This window comes from Paramacrobiotus metropolitanus, unplaced genomic scaffold (genome assembly GCF_019649055.1).
Source record: "Paramacrobiotus metropolitanus isolate TYO unplaced genomic scaffold, Prichtersi_v1.0 Parri_scaffold0000019, whole genome shotgun sequence".
NCBI lineage: Eukaryota > Metazoa > Tardigrada > Eutardigrada > Parachela > Macrobiotidae > Paramacrobiotus > Paramacrobiotus metropolitanus.
Window position 1 is genome coordinate 529,853 of NW_026570239.1, and position 20,945 is coordinate 550,797.

At 45.3% G+C, this 20,945-nt stretch overlaps 1 protein-coding gene and 2 long non-coding RNA genes across 3 annotated transcripts; all 3 read right to left on the reverse strand.

Annotated features, from left to right (window-relative positions):
- Positions 1-10,722: 10,722 nt before the first annotated feature.
- On the reverse strand, positions 10,723-12,972 carry LOC129586086 (uncharacterized). Its single transcript, XM_055479091.1, has 8 exons — positions 12,846-12,972; positions 12,582-12,721; positions 12,347-12,512; positions 12,157-12,266; positions 11,937-12,092; positions 11,552-11,683; positions 11,315-11,484; positions 10,723-11,197 (listed from the first exon to the last, which is right to left on the reverse strand). The coding sequence occupies exons 1-7, from the start codon at positions 12,940-12,942 to the stop codon at positions 11,395-11,397; spliced, it is 891 nt and encodes a 296-aa protein (XP_055335066.1). The 5' UTR covers positions 12,943-12,972; the 3' UTR covers positions 10,723-11,197; positions 11,315-11,394.
- A 386-nt stretch (positions 12,973-13,358) lies between these two features.
- On the reverse strand, positions 13,359-14,805 carry LOC129586066 (uncharacterized). The gene is made up of 4 exons (XR_008690096.1): positions 14,543-14,805; positions 14,372-14,426; positions 14,162-14,267; positions 13,359-13,965 (listed from the first exon to the last, which is right to left on the reverse strand). It is a non-coding gene; the product is annotated as an uncharacterized LOC129586066 (long non-coding RNA).
- A 3,346-nt stretch (positions 14,806-18,151) lies between these two features.
- On the reverse strand, positions 18,152-20,032 carry LOC129586067 (uncharacterized). Its single transcript, XR_008690097.1, has 3 exons — positions 19,209-20,032; positions 18,354-19,125; positions 18,152-18,282 (listed from the first exon to the last, which is right to left on the reverse strand). It is a non-coding gene; the product is annotated as an uncharacterized LOC129586067 (long non-coding RNA).
- Between the last annotated feature and the right edge of the window lie 913 nt (positions 20,033-20,945).

The window sequence follows — 20,945 nt, forward strand, 5'->3', positions numbered from 1 at the left end:
ATTTAGTTAACGCATCTGTTATTACACACACATCGGCGTAGTCAGTATGACTCCTCGGTAATGGCCCCAATAAATCCAAATAAATCGTATGCAATGGGCCATGTACTGGCAACGATTGCAGGAAGCCAGCAGTTGGCTTGCGTGTTACCTTACGCATCTGACACTGTGGACACGTTTTTATGTATCGCTCCACATAATTCACCATATCAGGCCAAAAGAACCGGCTCTTTATTAAACTACAGGTTTTATCTATGCCTTGATGGCCAGCCAACGGTACATCATGGCAAGTCATTACGTCGTCTCGTAGCTGTTTCGGTACGACTAAGCAGTTCAAAGTTGCGCCAGCATGGCGTCGCTTACGGTACAGAACTCCATCGCGGAAGAATTAATACTTCTGCACCTTCAGGTAGTCGCCGTCCGTGGGAGAATCCATGATGCGGATAAGTTTATGGACTGACTCGTCTTCTTCTTGCTCCTTTCTCAGCCATTGGGCGTCCTTCCATTCATCGGCCTCTACCGTTGTGGAGTGTACGTAGAACGGTGGGCTGTCGGTCACATCCGGTTGCGCAGGTGCCACTGGAAAACGGCTCAAGCAGTCTGCGTTATGGTGGGTCACCCCCGGGCGGTATGGAATATCCATGTTTAAAGTTTTCAATAAGATCGCCCAACGTGCCAAACGGCTATTATTACCCTCATAACTACGTATTGCCGTTAATGCGCGGTGGTCTGTCTTCACGGTAAAATGATTAAATTCTAAATACTGCCTAAACTTCTCGTAAGCGAAAACAAATGCCAACAATTCGAGGTGCGTTGCCGGGTAGTTCTTCTCTGCCGGGCTTAGGGCGCGGTTACAAGTACTGACGATACGGCCTTTCTGGCTAAGTATAGCGCCGACGCCTATACCACAAGCGTCCGTTTCGACTATTATTGGTTTAGCCGGATCAAAACGCGCCAATACGGGCGGGTTAGATAACAAGTTTTCAAATCTTATTAAAAGCAGCCAAGTATGCATCTGACCATTCCTTTTTAAAATTCACGTTCTTTCGCGTTAACGGCGTCAACCTATGCGTGGCATGTGTCATCTCGACAGTAAATTTACGGTAAAAATTTGCCAAACCCAAAAAGCTTTTTAACGTAGCCGCCGTTTCTGGCACCGGAAAATTAACAATACTGGCCGTAATGGCGGGACCAACTGCAATGCCCTGTTTGCTTATGATATGCCCCAGGAATTTGATTTCATTGAATGCCATACCACACTTCTTCGGCTGTATTTTTAAACCAGCATTTTCCAATAGGCCAAACACAATATCTGCGCGCTGCAACTACTCATCAAACGTATGACCAAAAATAATTATATCGTCAATATAGACTTGTGCCATAACCCATTTCACGCTCGCCAAAATAGTGTCCATCATGGCCTGAAATGTGGCCGGCCTGTTGCAAAGCCCAAAGGGCATCCGTAAAAACTCAAACAAACCGTCCTGCGTGCAGAACGCCGTTTTGGCGCGGTCTTCTGCGGCAACTGGTATGGACCAGTAGCCTGGATAGCAGTCGAGACTGCCGTACCACTCGCAATCGCCCATGGCGTTTAAAGATCGTCAATGACTGGTAAAGGATATGAATTCTTCACTGTCACTGCATTTAACGCACGGTAATCAATGCAGAACCGGACACCTCCTGACTTTTCTCAACCAGCAGTATCCGGCTAGACCATGGCGGATGTGATTTACGTATTATGCCTTTGGCCAGCATTTCTTCAACCTCCTGCATAACTAACTTACGCCCGGTCCAGTCGTACCGCCTCGGTGTCTGCTTAAACGGCTTTGCGTCGCCCGTATCTATTTTATGAACTTCATCTTTAACATCGCCAAACGGCATATCTTTAGTGGGAAATATATTTCTGTGCTTACGTAAAAGTGCCATTAGGCGATTAAACTGAACCGGTGTTGAATTAGGATTTACTTTGACCTCCTTTAACATGTCCTCAAATTCCTTGTCTGCCTCATCTGGCTGTTTCTGACCTACTAATTCCATTATTGAAATTGATAATCCCTCTGATACCTCAAAGAAATTTTTAAGCGTGCCAATTACAAACCTTTACGAATTACGCGCGACTTATTGCTGACATTCATTATAGCCAAAGAAATGGCGGAATTATTACAGCTCACTACAGCGTTACCCATCAACAGACCTGCGGTGGAGACTGTATTATTATTAGAAAAAAATACGTAATCGCCATTAGGCACAAATTTATTTAATTTAGATTTGACGGTGAACACTTTTTCTGACTTCGCTGGTGCTATCACCTCCTTGGACGTACAAATCTTAGCTGGCCAAGCCAAGTTACTGTCCGCGGTATCGTTCGACGGCCGTTCTGGCGACAGGTCCACGAAAGCCGGACAGGCGGGGTGATCAGTCCCGTTGTCCAAGCCAGTCACTTCCGGATGGCACGCTGGAGCAGGGTAATCCAGAGCGGCGGTTACCTGTAACTCAGAATACCGTGTGGTGATCACATCAAACAATGTTGACCGGTCGCACAGACGTGCGAGCTGTTTCTTCATGTCCAGGTCAAATTTCTGACTCCGATATTCATTATCTAAGCGTTGTTCCTCTGCCTCGAGGTCTGCCAATTTTGCCTGATAATATTCCGGCTTATCAAACCGCATTCTGGTATCCTGCGGGTCACAATGAAACGCCAGACTGGCAACACTAGCGTCAGCCGGTTTAAATTTAATTACCGTACTTTCGCCATCAAAATCAATAGCTATTGGTTTCCCTTTAAAGAACTTCATGCCTAATATGAACGGCAAATGATGACTATCTTCTCTAACGAACACGTTATGCGGCCAAATAATATCACATAGTTGAATACATAATTTGGCATAAAATCGGAATGGTACCATGCGATGGCTTGAAATGCCGACAACCGACCAAGGAGGGTAGCTTTCTGGCAATACTTAAATTTTAATAGCGTTATCGATACAGAACTGCTTAGAGATTATCGAAATACCAGCGCCGGTATCTATCACAGCCCCTACTTGGACATTATTAATTTTAATAGCGTAACGTAAATCAGTAGTATAAGAAGGTAAATTACCACACTTATCCAAAGTTAACAAAACCGCTAAAGAATTAGGCACAGTGGCTTCCTTTAAAGCCGAAGAAATTACCAACTCAAACTTATCTGGAGGTAGTCGATCTTGACGCACAGCATTCCCTCCGTCTACTGTGCCGGTCCGTTTTTTGGGCCGTAAGGAGAATTTCCCGATACACCGGTGCCATTCTTCTGGGCCATGGCGTAATTCCGGCGCCGTTCCCTTATTTCCACAATGCCCTTTTGAATCGCGGGCGGAAGGTTCATAGGATCCACCGTCCGATAGGGACACTGTGGTTGGGCGTGGTCCGGTTGCACACAGAAGTAACACCGGAAGTCTAGGTTCACCGGCTTCTGTGGCCGCGGCTGCTGAGGCAACGGCGCAGACAGGTAGGAAGCCATCGGGGCGTACGCCGTCGGAGAAATCTGCGCATAAGGAGCCGAGTTGGCATAAGAGGGTCCGACGGGCTGCATAAATGAGTTCGTGCTTCCGTATTGAGGTAGACTTGGCTGTGATGGTCGCAGCATGGGAGCCGATAGCATTGGCGGAACCGGTTCCGCTTTCACCGCTAAAAACGGCATCTCGCTCGACTGTCCCGCGACACTGTACTGTGGGCGTGGAGGGGGCCGCGCGACCGCCTGCGATGCCGGCTTTCCACCGTTTGGCGGTCGTCGTTGTCCCAACATCGATCCCGATGTCGGTAAGATTGTCGGGCCGCTACTCTGATCCTCCATTGGGCGTAGAGTGCGTACTACTGCCGCCACTTCGGACGCCGAATTTGGATTACTAGAGATGATGAAATTCTGCATCATCGGATTATGGCGAAACGTTTGAATCAGGTAGTGCACCTGCCTAGCTGGCAACAGATCTGGATCAACGTCAGCCATTAAATCACATACATGATCCACAAAGTCATCTATATCGCTTGTGCCATCATAGGCAATACGTAACAGTTCCTGTTCTGCGCTGAAATCACGGGCTGCATTGTGATACCTTGCCTGCAAACGCGCCCGCCAATCATCCCATGACCATTCATCCACGCCGTGCTTGGCAATTAACCTACCGTAAAACCGCTCGGCAGCGCCTTGCAAGGCGAAACTCAACTCCGAAACCATCGTGGTATCTGACCAACCATTATGCTTCGCTGCTGCCTCATATTTGGCCAGAAAAATCTCGATACGTTCATCCTTAGTGCCTTTAAATACTGGCGTTCTGCGGAGCGGAGCGACTTCTCGTACTGTATGCCGAATTGGCTGACTTACTTCTGGCCAGGGAGGCGATGCGTTTCCGTTGTCACGTACTGTTGCCGATGAGCGTTGATCTGGCCCGGACTTCATTGCTTGCAGCTCGTTAGCGAGTGACGTCACTTGCGCCGTTAACAGGTTGACTTTGTCCGCTTGGAGCGCTTCTGCCTCGCGCAACTTCCGATCCAACTGGCCCAAGCATCGGCTGACGCTCTGATCGGTTTGCTGTTGATCTTTCTTGATATCTTGAAGAAGGGCCATAATACTGGCGAGATCCGTAGTCGGATTCGACTGGGAGGCCGAATGGTGCGCTGGCAGCCGCTGTGTCATCGGTGCGTTAGGTGGCGCCACAGTCGGCCGAGTGCGCGCAACAGGTGCGCAATTTCGAATAGGTGGCGCAGTGGACGCCGGTAAGAAAGCAACGGACGGCGGACCTCGAATTCGGGACTCCGCTGAACGGGTTTCCAAAGTTCGTTCCCTTACACGTCGTGGCGGCAGATTATCATTACGGTATACGTACTCTAGGGCCGATGTTGGCAGGTATCCCGCACCGCTGCTGACTTCTTCCACCGGGGAACCATCACTGGGTCGCCGCGGGTATGCCGGTGTCTAGCTGAAGGAACCTCTATTCTCCCCATCTTCGTGACCATTCCGGTAAACCACAGTGTCGCCTTCAGGCGCAAACATGCTAGGCGGCGCACAAGGTGACACTACAGGCGATACCGCAGGAGTGTACGTGGCCTCCGTGATAGGACTGGATGTACGTGAAAATTCCTGTTGCTCCAGTAATGGATGATCAATCGTCTGATTAAGATTAGGGGCAGACATGATGAACGCCAAAATAAAAGGCAAATTATCGTTTACTTATGACGAGAAATTACAGTTATCAAAGAGAAAATACCAGAGTGCCACGTTGCGGCGAAAGACATTCCTAAAGAAAACGAACGTAATTCGAACTGTCCCGAGAAGGTTGTTAAAATTAAAGAATTCGATCGTTCAGGAGCGCCATATTAATGGGTTGACTACCCATACATAAATATATGTGCCGAGCGGGGCTAAACGAGACCTATATGAATATGGAGATACCGGAAAAATGAAGAACCTAACGAAATACAAATTTATTCCCGATTTCCAGCCAGGCTAAACATCTACTGCCCATACATCCTCTCCTGCCATCCCAGGCTCACATCTCTCCGTAATCTCGTCATACTGACATCACAACGTAACAATAGCCTTAGGGTGGCTGCCCATTACAGGCGTGCCCAGCGACCGCTGCAACAAAGTCATCGGCGGACCGCGTAAGCTGGCGCACGGAAGCCATTCCCATGACCGCCCAACAAAAACAGCAATAAAAATCCCGCCGGTCGGGCTCGATGGCTCCGGCGGCGGTGTCCAGCGCGCGGAGCTGCTGCAGACGCTGTCCGAGGAGCTCCAGCAGCTCCTCATACCGTCCTACTCCTGCGGCGGCGTCCCTCGTGTTCCGCGCGGTTTTGTGCGCACTAACCAGGACGCGGGTCCAATTTTCGCCTCGGAGGGCCAGGTCAACTTGAGCACCGGCGTACGGCTGCAGGATGACCTGGCCGTTATTCGACGGTGGCGCGAAGGTCCGGTTTCCGGCCAAATAGGCCATACACCACAGGTACGCTTCGTTGGGATCTGTCCGGCAGTTCCGCTGCCGGGCGCAGGATGGCTGCCTCTCCTCAGTGGCCAATAGACCGGCCTCTTCCGCCGCGAGGCTACACTCGCGCTCACGCGCACGGGCTTCCTGGGCGATGTTATGCCCAATTTCAGCGATGTCGGATTCAAGCCCGCGGCGCAGCTCAAAGTAGGCCTGGACGGCGGCGCTAACACGGGTTAGCTGGAGGAATACCCGAAGCTGCAAATATATATTTTTATTAATATATTATAGATTTCTATTTAAATTAATATATATTATCTATTACTTATTATTTATTCAATAAATTTTTTTTTAATTAATTTATTTTTATTACCATACTACGGCGCCCGGCAGCATTAAGCGCGAACAGATGTTGGTGGACCGGTCCGTAGTTGGCAGCATTGTGTAGACCGGCATCCCATAGCAGGCATAGCTGCTCCGCGGTCATGTGTGCGGTAAAAATAGTGCGGTCATCTGCCATTTTGAGCCGTAAGAGTACAAATAAAAAAAAATATTAGAAATTTCAAGATCAGTACAGCGCAAACTAAATTTTTTTCGTATCTGTCTTGGCCTCGGGATATTTTGTGTTGCCAGGTGGTTTTAATAATATGTATGTACTGTGATTAGTATACATGATGTATGTACGGATAGAGTACGTGTACAAAATATGTATTTATAATAAGTACTGTATGTATATTTATGTATTACGTATGTACTGTGTATACTTTAATGTTGGATGTATCAAGTAGTGTACTGTAAACTATTAAATGTATACATATGTAAATTAAATTAATAAGTATGTACAGATGCTATGTACTGGAAGTGTGTACATGCATATATGCCAACTGCCGGTTGACTTTTAACCCGTATATATATATGCACCTGGCGGGATTAACCTTTTGGCCTCGGCCGTTGCGACCGTTGGTCATTTTTTAATTTATTCTATTGTTGTACCTAATTAAATATGTAAATCCCGGCTACTTTTACAGTACTGTCTACGGTAACTTTGCACAGCGTACAGCTTACAGCTTAGCTCACATAATTATTATTATAAGAAGACATTTTGCAAAGTGCAGGGTGATAGTACTGTAATAAACTAGTAATAACAAAAGTTTCGGTTTACGCGACGAAGAACAGGTTCGACGAATTCATTCAAATAACATTCATACTGGTGTTTCTATTAAGGGAAGAGTGCGGGTACATATTCGGGTACAAGTGCCGAAACTTTCGCTTTCGCGCCATTCTGTCGCCATTGTTTTATGAATTCAAAAGCCAAATGATTTGTATGAAATATAACAGGTACTGTACAATGGCAAGGAAACCCGTGTACAATAAATGCGCGCAACTCCGGTTGTGCAGTTAAGGGTGAAATAAAATTCCAGAAGTTTAAACGCACGATGGCACCAAAAGTTTCCTCATAAATCGATCCTCTCTAAATCTTGCATGTATAAGCGCAACATTATCATGACGATCGCTTTTACACCGAATCAACTTTCCAAAGAGTTTTCCAAATATCAAAACGAATCTTAGCAAATTTAAAAGTTAACTTGAAATTTGATCTTCATGGTAATGTTCATTTTCGTGCAAAATTGAAGGGGATTGCTTTATAACGAGGGTTTCGGTACATCCCCGCTTTTGGAATTTTAATTCACCAATAATTTCCAACCGGATATTCGGTATTGGCGCGGAAACGGTTTTCACGCCAAATGAGTTGTTCATAAAACAATTCAAAAAAGTGGTTGGGAGACGTGAAATTGAGTGGTTTAACTTACCACATGTATCCGGATCTGGTATCATGTACCGGCATACATATTTCCGTTAATTCAATGAAAAATGTTCAAAAATCTAATGGAAAGCGCCAACGGCACATTTCGCCTGTTACTTTTTCAGACGATTACCGCGCTGCTCATACACGGCTCTTATGAGGCGCAGGCCGTCGCTTAGCTCCTGCAGCGTCAAGCACTGCGTGGCGTTGGTCAGGACGACCATTTCCGTGGCGGTGGTCATTAGCGAGATGATGCACATGCCCATGGAGCAAGCGTTGTTGCTGGCCTTGTCGAAGCTGACCGTCAGACATTGTTTGCTGCGGTCCTGGGCAATGACCGCGTTCCATAATGGGCTGACGCGGCGGTCAAACAGCCGCTCATTCATGCTCAAATAGGAGAGAATTTCCCGCAGGAGTACCTGCGGAATCGCCATGGCCATTTGGAAAAACTGTTGCGCCAGGGTGGCACGCAAAGGATTGATAGTGGGTCGGATGTTGGGCGGTGTCCAGTGGCCATCGGCATATGTCCAACCGGTCTGTAGACGCCGTGCCATTTGCGCTTTGGCCCTTTCATTTACTTGAACCTGTTAGTTGTGAAAAGTGAAAACACGATTAGTTATTTGGCTTAGATCCGCTTCAAGCAGGCACAACGAAGCCATTTCGACGTTTCTATGTTTTTCGTATAGTACTGTAGCCGCTAGATGAAGTGGCTCCACAGAGTCTGGTATACGGGAAAATGCAAGCCCAATATACGCACATTGCTCCGTGCAGAATTGTTTTGGTTTCAAACAATTTTGACTCTGATGCTGACGTTCTACATGTTTTACTGAGTTTTATTATTTTTTAGCAAGGTACAATAATTATTGTAAGAGCATAATGTCAGAGCACTGACAGTTTTCAATTTATAAACCTGGTTTGTTGTGGTTTTGGGGTGCCTGGCAGGGGCAGGCAACAGTTTATCGAAAGCAAAGTGTGCGCCTCTCGGTGGGGAAGGCTCGTGCTCAATGCCCGGCCAGAGGCAGGCAGCGGTCGGATCTAACAGTGGAGCCACTTCATCTAGCGGCTACAGTATTAATATACAGCTTCGTACATGATTTAAATAAGAAATAGTCATATGCCTTATCAGCCCTAACGCACTTCCTCCCAGCGCGCAGTTTAATACTTGAGCAGCGACGCCTGCCGGAAGACAGGGGCATCTTAGAGGGGAAAATTACACAGTTTTAAAAATAATAAAAAAACTGAAGTTCTAAAATTATTTTCGAACCTTCAACAGTTACCATCGGAATGTGTATAGTATAGTACTATAATGCATACTTACGTATATATACTTATCAGTTCAAATTTAGCATACCGGTAGATTCGTACTAGCTTATCTGCTGATACTGGCGTTGGGTGCCTCGCGTTATTCTGCAGATATATGAGGTTCTCATTCCGCACGCACGTGGCGTATGCCATGGAGGCGTACCCCATCAGCTCTTCCGCCCACAAACGACACAGCGCCGGCTCCGCGGATTGTCCCGCTAAAACTCCGCCGGGAGTTTACACTCAGCGTAATATAATCATCCGGTACGACAGTGCACACCTGCCTCTCCGGGCGCCGAAGCCGCACAACCCGGGGGCTAACAAATTTGGTCACGACACTTCCATCCATATTAATTCGGATAAGGGCGTATTTATCCCACAGAATCCGGCGCACCAGGAACACCGCCGGGTACCACGTCCACGGGCGGTCGGCGGTCGTTCTGGCGAGGACCTCGAAGGTAGCCGGCGAATCAGGGTGTCTCAGCGGCCGTTATACTCCTTGTCCCAGTCGCGGGCGGGAGCGAAACTCTTCTGCTGCGAACTGAGGCAGTACAGCGCCTTTTGGTGTTCGACGAGCGCCGACCTTCTGCTTCGAAATCCACGAGCAGACCGCCGGAGACGGTTTCGATAACCAGACCGCGCTCGAGAATTCCGTCGGAGTTTTCCACATCCACCGCGTTCCAGTGATAGATATCGGTGCCAGGATGAATCTCACACGAAGACGGCGGGTCGGAACAATCAGACGATCGGATTCTACTGGTGCGCATTTTCTTGGCAAACCATGTACAGTTCTTTTGCCGTTGCAGTGAAATTATGGCTCGGAATGCGCTTTCTGTAGTCTATAGAAAATAAAGAAATAACAAACATGAGAAACACTATCGTACGTATGTAGCGACGATTTTTATTCATCGTAATAACGATGATCGTAATGCTTGCTTATAAATAAAAGCTGTTCCGAATCTGTGGCTGCAGTCCATGCTGTTATGGTGCTGTCCATGCTTGTCGATGCTGCGCTGTACCAAGTGCTGTGTGGAGCCAGAAGGCGGGCAACGCAGCTGCCTATTTCTCTATCCGGACTGATTTCATGTACGTACAGCTAGCCCGAGAACAGTGGACGGGCAGCAAGGGGTGAAATAATTCTGTTCATATCACTTTGCATTAGCCGAGACCGTAATAAGTGTATTTTCCCCTGCTACAGAGATAATGGATTTGTCTTTTGTCGAAATGGATTTGTCAAGAGTCAGCACAATTATCAAGGAAGTTCACAATAGACCAGACAGAGTGAAGGTAGTAGCTTGCAAGTGTGTGGTGAAGACCGATGAGCTGTAATTGAGAGACTCCAAGAGAAAGACCAGTGGTCGACTGGCCGTTATTATCGAGTAAAGCTTCAGGTAGCCATCTGAGGTGTGATCTGTACACGCACCCCTTTAGATCATAGTTTCAACCGAACAGACGTATTTTAGCAAAATGTTAGTACATTTTTCTTCGAACATCCACAAGCACGAACTCAGTGTGGCCAATACGGTTCTGATCAACCATGGTAATGGTAAATGGTTGTTGGGGTTTGTGCACGATAATGCTCCTGATCAGCTACATGAGTCGCACCACTTCTTCTAGAGGATCCTGCTTGTGTTCAGAACCAGTATGTATGGGCCTGTCAGCTCCTTCGGAATGGGAGCTCAGATACACCACCATGAGCGAGGAGTACGATGGGCCTTTTGTTTTTCATCCTGCCATACTGTTGTTTGATTTCCTCCAGGACCAACTGGAAAATTTGTGCTACGCTCAAATTGCAGTTACGGAAAAACGCCGCCGGAAGTCTCCAAATTTCACTACTATGTTCCAGTAAAGCGAAGTCGGAATTTGCACTTCAACTAGGAAATGACTTTTGCTTTGCTTTTTCCTTACCCTAACATGACGCAAGCAGTGTAGACTAGCATATGAAATGTAACAATAAATTTTTCAATAGTTTGTGCTATTTTATCCAAGAAGTTCAGCTACATCGTCGGGCAACTCTTCAATTTTTGTGCCATAGTATCGCTCGAGGTCCTTCACAAAAGCCAAATCATCTGTCGTCACAAAGTTGATGACACATCCCTTTCGCTCCTTACCGTCCCGGCCGCCAAAGCCAATCCTGTAAATACGTAAATGGTGTTGTAAAGAAGTGGATGAATGCTGTTGTCCCGTATATTTGTACAAAGCGCATAATAAAAACTTTACTATAAAGTATTGTAAGGAAAACGGCGCTTACCGGTGAATGTATTTGTCACGGTCACCTGGGAGATCATAGTTGACCACCAGATTCACCTTCCGTTCAAATACGATGAGCGCTTAACGCTCGGTCGTTACCAGGACGGGGAAAGCGCCATTGTGAAACCGTTCGAAAACTGCATCCCGGTCGTTCTGATGCATGTGGCCATGCTAAAGCGATACGTATCGTGGTTCGCTTTTCAGGAAATATGAACGAGGGTACTGTAATCAGGCTTACTATTCCGGCAACTGTGGGTTGTCTTAGTTGTCGGACCAGGATATCGACCTCGTCGCGGGTATTGCAAAATATAACGCTCTGCTCCGCTCTAATGTCAGTCAGCAAATCACACAGCTTACGTAGTTTCTGCTCCTGAAATTATGTACCGTTATTAGACTACTTCGACTTTCCTTATTAGGAAAGCTATGCTTTTCGTACAAGGGTCACCGGAAACCTGAATTCACATGTAAGCTCGGAAGTTTTTCAGTATCCGCGCGCAGAGTGTTATTACTGCAACATGGTGTCCTTACACGATATGATATATGTAGCATAAGGTTTGCTAGCAGAGAAGAGTTGAAATATGAAAGTGATATTCTATGGTCTGGTTACAGAATTTGTTACGTGCCTTTATGTCCACCGTTACGAAAAATTGTCGAACTCCACTTAAGTCCGGTTTCTCTTCTTCCACACCGGCTTCGATCGTTAAACGAACCGGATCGCGCATGAAATGCCTCATCAACCCGAAAACTTTAGAGGATATTGTCTTGGCTGCCACCACCATCTGCAACCCAGTAAAAAGCAAGAGTTTTTTTAACGCATTTTTCAAGCATAACCAAAGAACAAACCTGAACTCTTTCCGGTAAGTTCTTCAAGATCTCATACATTTGATCGGATAGGCCCCGCATCAGAAGTTCATCGGCATCATTCATCACAAACGTTTTAATATCGTGTGTTCCTACAGATAAAATGTTGTACTTTGTTAGCTCTTGCTCTTAAAATACATGCCTTTTCAGTTGCAATGTAACAACGGCTTACTTAGCGATCGTCGTGATATCATATCACAGATGCGACCGGTCGTTCCCACGACAATATGTCGACCTCGGTTCAGTCCCATCATGTCGTTGATAATGTTTGTCCCGCCAACACTTACATGGCATTTCGCTTCCGTAAATTTTCCCACTGTCTGTATCACTCTTTGAACCTGGAATAAGCACACCGAGTATAAATGGGGATACGCAATTATCTACTTCCTTTTGACTACAGTACGGACTTCTTGCGCTGATTCTTTGAATGGTACAAGGATTAAGGCTTGACACTCTGAATTGCTGGCATCGATGTTTTGGAGGACAGTCAGCGCAAAGGTTGTCTTTTTGCCGGTCCGATTGGGACTTTGCACTACCACATCACGACCTGCAGTAAATAAGTAAGACAGTATATAATTCAGCTTCTATCAGTTCATTGAAAGAGCGAGCGACGTTCAACGTTGCAAGTCTAAGTCTTAAAATAGGTCGACTGTAAACCAAGTCACAAATACCTTGTAGAAATGATGTTAGCACTCGCTGCTGCAGTGGATATGGTTTAAAAAATCCGCAATCCAAGATGCCAAGCAGCAATGCCGGTTTCAAGTTCATATCGTCAAAATTTAATGTCTCCACAAATTGTTCTTCTTCTTCACGTCCTATCTAAGACCACAGTACCGGAAGTTCAGCTAAACCCTTTTATAATGACATTTCTGTTGCTATAGAATCAGCCTAAACGAATTTTAGGTGAAGGCTCCTCATACCACTTTTTACCATCTTTGGCTCCTAATACCTTTGTTAATACCGACAACCTTTTGCACACCACTTTCGACTCCGCATACCACCTTTTTCTGATATAAATAATATTTTCAAATTTCTATCCATTTAAATCTAATTTAGACATCTGGAATGATTGAATGATCAGCTTGCGTAGCTAATCTTTATCAACGCGCTGCATTTCGCGCAATGTCGCATAACAGCGGAATCAAATCCCAGATTCGCTTCGCAGTTCTCTCGACCCGTTCGTCGTCCAGGGCGTCTTTTTTATGGAAGCCGTTTTTTTCTCAAAGCATTCTAAAGTCCACAGTAAATGGTCAGGAGTAACTACTAACAACCTTTTTTTATTCTGCGCATTCTCGTATCGGACCCGCAGCTGCTCGTCTGGCTCATTTCAGCCGTAAAACTTCCAAAGTTCTACCTTGGCTTGGTCAGTTAGCTTAGAGTCGAGGCTGCGATGCAGTACCACTCCCTGTGCGCCTATATCCCTGTTTTTACCGCAATTTGATCAGGTAACACAAAATCTTTTACTCGTACGTTTCTTAGCCTTCAACGTTTATGAAATATCGTACAACATCTCTAATCTATTATTTTTTTAAAGCCTAAAAAATTTATGGTGGTATGCGGAGTCAAAGGTGGTGTGCAAAATGGAGAATTAGAAGCCAAAGGTGGTAAAAAGGTGGTACCTATTTGGAGCGAACGGTGGTGTCAAGGTTGTATGCAGCGCCTGTACCTGATTTTTATAGCAGTTAAACGTAAACCTAACTTTGGTGATTTTTGTCACGAACCTGATCCTCCGGGTTGCCGTTATCCTGCTGCCTCCAAGACCGGTTACTTGCAGCGACCGAAATATGTCGACTGCAACACATCGTTAATACGTAATACCAAGTCTTGATGCGTTGGCAACTGCACTGTAGCATTTCTGAGTCACTGTAGCATTTCTCGTACATGAATACAGCAGCGTTTTCTGAATGACTCAATACTCAATAGCACAAAAATATCGCATATTTTAAATTCAAAAATTTGCCGATGCACCGTCACTTTGTGTTATCACCTTAAAGTAGCAATGTTTGACGCCCCCGATGAGCATGTGCCGTCGGGATTAGAGGAGCTATTTTGCCGCGTTCCCAAAGACTCCGTCGGACTGAGGTGGGTCGTGCCTATTGCGCCCATCGAGTTATAATTCAGCAGCGAATTCCCATCGATATTTTGCTTCCAAACTTATTCGGGGAAAATATATTTTGTCGATTGTTACTCTGCTTACCCCGATCACCCGATAAACGATCCATTAACAGCTTTATTTCTTTGTGTCTTGCTTGCTGTAGAAAAACCAGGTAGTGGATTAGACGCCGCAAAATGGTACAGGTCTACCGCGTACCGTGTTTGCATACAAACGCTGTCTGCTATACAGTATACTCTACTCGTTTTAACGCACCAAATAGGCATAACTTTTGTCCACGATATCGCTTTGTTTCTTGAGTACCGCTGTCGTGCAGACTTTTTCCACTTCATCAATCCAGAATCTGTAGGCATTTTCAGCGTCGCAAGAAAAGGGGCAACCTGTATCCCTGACGTCCATCATGCTCGGAGTTCGACTTCGATCTGTAGGGTGAGTTGAACTCCGTTCTGATAATCCTTCAAAATATCCAACGACGACGCACTTCTTTTATTATCTTTCCCACACTTTTACTACACTGGAAACCTATCGTAAAGCAGGTCATGTTTCTATACGAGCGCTGCGTTTTTATCGGAAGGTATACTGGACGAACTTAGCCATATCGCTTGTCTATTGTCAATCTGGGCTCATTAGTATTTGACTAGATAGGGTATTGTGTGAAAAGCTACATATAGATACCGAGCCTGGTACCAAGGCATACGAACGTGGTGTATATCAGAATTATCCTTTATCGGTCGCCATTGCCGGCATGCTGGAGCTATAATAAACTCTCAGATTGTTAGAATTTTATTACTTCGGACGCGGAACCTGTTTAACGCTCCGTGTTGCGCCTGGGCTTTCTTTACCGCCCACTTTCATATGTGCGGGTGAAAAAGAATTTACTCCAAAGGTATGCTAAAATACGAGGCGCAATACGTAGCAACAGACGAGACTGCAGTATATAACTTGAGATAACCAACAACAATTCGCAATGTCGGTTGCCATGAGAATTGTTCTTTGCTCTTTATACTGTGTTAAGTGTGTTCTAAGTACCTTGATAAATTTTAATAAAGTTTGTAAGTAACTGAATGCTTTTAAATCAATCGGAGAGCCGCAGGAAAAAAATTGTTGTCAGTTTGTGGAGTTTGTATAATATTATGCATTGACCACAGCTTCGAATTATTCGATATTCTATAGATTAGATAATACTGTGGACTTTTGGATTTCTTAAGCAGTTGATAAAAATACGCAGTAAAATGATTCAAGGGCCGAGCCCAGCGGGGATGCTAAAACCGTATTAGTCGTAAATTTAAAATTTGTAATTGTTTTCCTGGGTGTCGGCCGGATGTACAGGATAAAAATGAGTGTAAGCGATTGTAGCCGGCAGAAAGGTGGACGGGTGGATGGTGGATCTTCAATGAAGGTCATCCACCTTTCTGCAAAGGTCATCCACCTTTCTCGTCCACCATTTTTATATATCATCCACCTTTCTCATCCACCTTTTAGTAAAGGTTATCCACCTTTCTGCAAGTCATCCAACGTTCTGCCGAAGGTAACCCACCTGTTAGTCGACTATGTTAACTGTCCGCTTTCTTATATTTTGTATAAAGATTAATTAGAGCAATTGATTTTCCAGTCATTTCCACCCAATCTGGTAAATACTTGTAACTCTCGTACCAATATGATTAAAATCTTTCTATCGCTCGTATACACCTTTTCTACCAAGCGGTTTATGGAATCCGCTATTGACTGATCCAAAGTCAGCTTCATGGTGTGCATTTAGACTTATTCTACCATACCAATACCAGTTCCCGCCATAATATGCTGGGAGCAGCCGTAGCCATGCTGTAGGGTGTGACTTGTATTGTATATAGGTAATACAAATCACACCCTACAGTATGGCTACTACTAGTTACCATATGCTGTATATTATTGATGTTCCAACCATCAAGAACATGCACCTAACTAAGCACTAGCAAAACCGAGCGCAGCTTTTCGAGTTGAAGGTGAAAATACGGCAAGGTCTTCGTTTGAGTTGCCGTGTTCGCGCAACTTATACAGTTTGTCAGTAACACTTTTGCAAACTTTTGTGCACTAGGATTGATTTTACTAGTATCACGAACATTCAGTTCTGGAGCACAAACAGCAAAGCAAACTCATGTGCGGAAGTTGTACACCTAACACCGAGTGTTGTCATGCTAATAATCCTTTCTTCAGAGTTCATTCAACATTCTGCAAAGGTCATCCACCTTTCTGCAAAGGTCATCCACCTTTCTGCAAAGGTCATCAACCTTTCTGTCTTAGGTTATTTTTGTTCGATATAACTGTATTTACCTTTTCCTTCGTTCAGCAACCGATAAATGCGGCGAAATATGGTTGTTTGAGTCATCTAACGATGTTGGAAGTACTTAATTCATTAACTGACGAAATCTTGCACAAGATACTGATTATTTTTAAATAGTATTAGACTCTGCACTGAACTAGGCACATTCGTTAAAATGGCACCGAAATTGTTTCTATATAAAATTGCTCAAGAAAAATTGTTGGGTACGGTTAAGTAACGAAACAGCGATAATTAAGTTACAGAGGTCACAGAAGAAAGAGCAGGCACAAAGAAAACGGAATTGGCAATCATCATTCACTTCGAACAGCAAATTCAGTTAGGAGAATATCATTATTTTTCAGCTTTGCAAAGCCTGCATGTAGCTTTCCACCGCGAACCATTCCTGCTGGACTTCCTGTACAGCACTTCAATCATGCGCAATTAACAGACATTTTTCAAGATATTTGGCGCCGTTATTAGCGAATATCAGATCTTCTGTCATCAGTAAATGAATGGCTTACAAAAGCGTTGCACGACTGCATTACAAGCAAGCATTTCCGCGCATTTACCGTTAGATGGTCGAAGCTAAAACTGGATGCACTGCTTAGAACGTAAATAACCCAAGACAGAAATAATTATGACCTTTAGAGAAAGGTGGATTACCGTCGGCAGAAAGGTGGATGACCTTTAGAGAAAGGTGGATGACCTTAATAGAAAGGTGGACTACCATAACAACACTCACTTAAAGTGCTGCAGTGTTCCCACTTAGTTTGCCTTGCTGTCCGTGGTCCAGAATTGAACTGTTCGTGATGCAAGGAGTCTTGTGCAAAAAAGTTTGCAAAAACATTTTCTATACGTAAGTTGCGCGAACACGGCAACCAGTACGAGGACGCTGCTGTATTTTCGCCTTCATCTCGAAGAGCCACGCTCCGTTCTGCCAATGCGCAATGAGAAGCATTTTCCGGATAGGTGCAGCCCAGCACATGGTACAAGACAGACCATACACTATGGCCACGGCCGGTCTGCGGCCGGTCAGCGCACGCATTGTGACCGGAAATGGTATTCCAAATTTCATACCTAAATGTCTTCAGAGACACACCAGGACGCCGACTGTAGATTAGTGACTACCAGAAACAGCTTGGCAGAAATGGTGTGTACGACTGCTAGAATAATTTAGTCATATTGATACGAGAGTTGTTTACCAGAAAGGGTAGCAATTACTAAAAAACTGTTGTAATGAATAAGCTGAAAGAAAGTAGATACATATGTTCGACAATCGACAGAAAGGTGGATGACTTTGCAGAAAGGTGGATAATCTTTACAAAAGGTGGATGAGAAAGGTGGATGACCTTTACAAAAAGGTGGATGAGAAAGGTGGATGACCTTTGCAGAAAGGTGGATGACCTTCATTGAAGATCCACCATCACCCGTCCACCTTCCTGCCGGCTACAAGCGATCAGTTTAATAAGCTTTTGTTTTTCTTATTGCTTTTCTAATTTTACACTATCCCAGTTGAATCCGTCCGCAGTATTCTAAAAGCTTAAGATGCCGCGGTTACCAAACTTACCTTACGCGCCCTCTCAAACCTTTCTGCTGTTCGCTGTCATTGACGTCGAAGTCGCGCATTTAAAAGCCATGTCGACACCCGAATCTGGATACCGGATCCACGCGTTACCGGCTTCCGAAACGAGAAAGACTGCAAAGTACGCGTAGCTTCAGCCGAGATACAACTTTATGGCCGCAACTTTGAAATGCTTTTTTATGGACCTTGAAGAGGCGGAGCCAAGAACCTGCAGTTGATAAAGCAGGACACCATATCGCAGTCGCCACAGGATGACACAACGCCACGCGAAAGAATTTTGCCGGCAGAGGATTTCCATTCAGATACAAAGAGGAAGCGCTGTGTGCGGGATGGGCAGTGGGCACACTACCGGATCACGAAAACTTATAGGAAATATTTTTGCTTTTGCTTCTTATTTAAATGCTGCTGTTTCAGCACCAGTTTCTCTTCTACTTCCAAATCCGATATGCGAATGATTGTTAATTCTTCCAACATTTAAATATTTTGCAATTGTTTTTTGAAATTTGTTGAAGTGATGGTTTTACAATTAAACGTCTGGCATTTAATACAGCCTTAACAAAAGGCTGTATTAAATGCGCTACCCTAATTTTTTTGGTTAATTAGCCATTAATGGATTACATTAATAACCTTATTTAGTAGTCAATTGCACAGTCTTATCAAAGCGCGAACTGGATGCAGTTGATTAAGAAGTCAACTTGCTATATTCAAAGCTTTTATATATGTAGTTGCAACAAAATCTTAGCTTGCTTCACTCTGTCGCTTATCAAGCATCAAACGCAGTTGAAACGGTCACTCATTCCGCTGGAATCGGTACAGCATGGCCAAGGTAAGTACCCACAACGTCAGAGTGGACAGCGAAGTCATTTCTAAATCAAACAGCTCTTCGGCGGCCCAGTTAAACTTCCAACGGTAGCGATTCGTTACACGGGGATCGTTGGCTTGATAGGTTTTCAAAATCTGGAGAAGTAAGTAATAAATTACGAAGCCCCAAACTCTGCGCGAATTCTGACGTTATTCAGAATTTAAATAACAATTCCTACCTGTTTAACTTTGGCGCTAGTGAAAGATATTTCGTCGGTTCGCGCTTCGTTGGCAATCCACTGCATCAAGCCGGAGCCACTCAGCGGGATCCAGTGTTTCTTCCACGACAAATTCCGCTCGACCAGCGCATACAACTCCGTCTGCATCTCCAACAGCGTCCCGTGGATCGCTGTGACGTCATGCACCATAGTGCACTCGCTATGTTTGCCGCCAATACCGCGAAAGCGACAGTTGCGCCAGACGATGCGGTCAACGGTGGCGGCAGCGCCGACACATGTCTGGGCCAGCATCTCCACCTCCATGGAGAACCCGCCTTCACCAAAGTCCCAAAGACAGCGGTTTGCCACAACCTACCACAAAAAAAGCGGACGCTGCGCGACTGAACGCTTAACCGATTTCTCATTTCATGCAGTGCTAGAAAAAATCAGGACCAGCAGGAGTCACATTGTCGCCTGACTGTTTGAAGTCGTGACGGTAACCGACGACCTGCACTAACTACGTAGTACAAATTTTTGAAATTTTTTTACTAGTACTTTTAAAATGCACTTTGGAAAGGACAGGGCCATGGTAAATTTTACGAAAATTTACTGAACCTGGTTCTGGTGCAGAATCGGCTTCATATACTGATAAGTCTAACAAATTTTTCAAGGATAGCATGTACATTTTATAACGCTGGGCCGTCTGGGCACCATTCGTATCCTCGACAGGAACAGCGGTAACCCGGATGAAGGCTTTAATGCCGAAATCTGACATGCGCACCGCGGCGCAGCAAACACCAGACTAACGAGGAAGGATTCTGCAGCCAGCGCAGCCGTGCTGCAGATCCATCATCCACCGAAACACCGAAGAAATGCAGGACGTGGGTATCCCCAGAAACAGCGAATGGCAGAAGGGCAGGGCTGAGCCATGACCATATGTAAGCGGCGTAAGCCCGCCCTTACAATATCAAGATTCAGATCTATATTGCCACGAATGGGATACACCAGAGCCGGCAAACCAGAAAAGAATGACCAAAACCAATATTATATTCTGAAAGCCCGTAGTCGAAAACCCGGCCAGATGGTATTCATTTCTTTTAAAACCTCTCCCGCTTCGAGCGCCACAGCGGAAGAGTTTTCACTACCTTCACCAAATGTAACTAAATTATTATAATAATAATTATCGTCGTGGTATTTTTAACCAGGCAATGTTGCCACGTAAACCAAATAAAATATAGTTAAAAAATGAAAGTATTTTCCACTAATTAAAATATCAGAATCAATTTAATTAGCAGACCGTTGGGCGTTGGCGTTATTGCGACAAGAACGACTACATATCCAACGTTGTCATCGAGGACAATTTCTAAACAAGTGCCGGCCAACCAGCGATAGACAAAACTACCGCCACTGTTCAGTGCAGAAGCCCGTTAGTTGACCGAAATACCACTACATTCTAGTTAAAATAGCCCGCTAAGCCAGTGAGTGGCCGAACTGCCACTATATATAGCTATGTGAGCGGTTGACCAAGCTGTAATTACTGTCGGATGCCGAGTGATTGAGTGACCGAGCTGTCACTACTTTTCAGTGTAAAAAGCCCGTTAGGGAACGAGCGACCGAGTTACCACTACTGTCCGGTGCACAGAGCCCGGTAGGAGAGCGGATGACCGCGCTGTCACTAATGTCCGGCGCAGAAAGTCCGTTATACCGGGCTACCAATGCAGTCCGGCGCAGGAAGCCCGGGAGGTGAGCAGGTGACCG

Bases quoted from the DNA above. Each gene is read 5' to 3' on its own strand.
- LOC129586086 (XM_055479091.1), bottom strand. From the start codon at position 12,942: ATGAACTTGAAACCGGCATTGCTGCTTGGCATCTTGGATTGCGGATTT. The intron at 12,513-12,581 runs GTCCGTACTGTA...TGCTTATTCCAG, and splicing joins TCAAAGAATCAGCGCAAGAA to GTTCAAAGAGTGATACAGAC. The intron at 11,684-11,936 runs GCACGTAACAAA...ACATAATTTCAG, and splicing joins TCGTAACGGTGGACATAAAG to GAGCAGAAACTACGTAAGCT.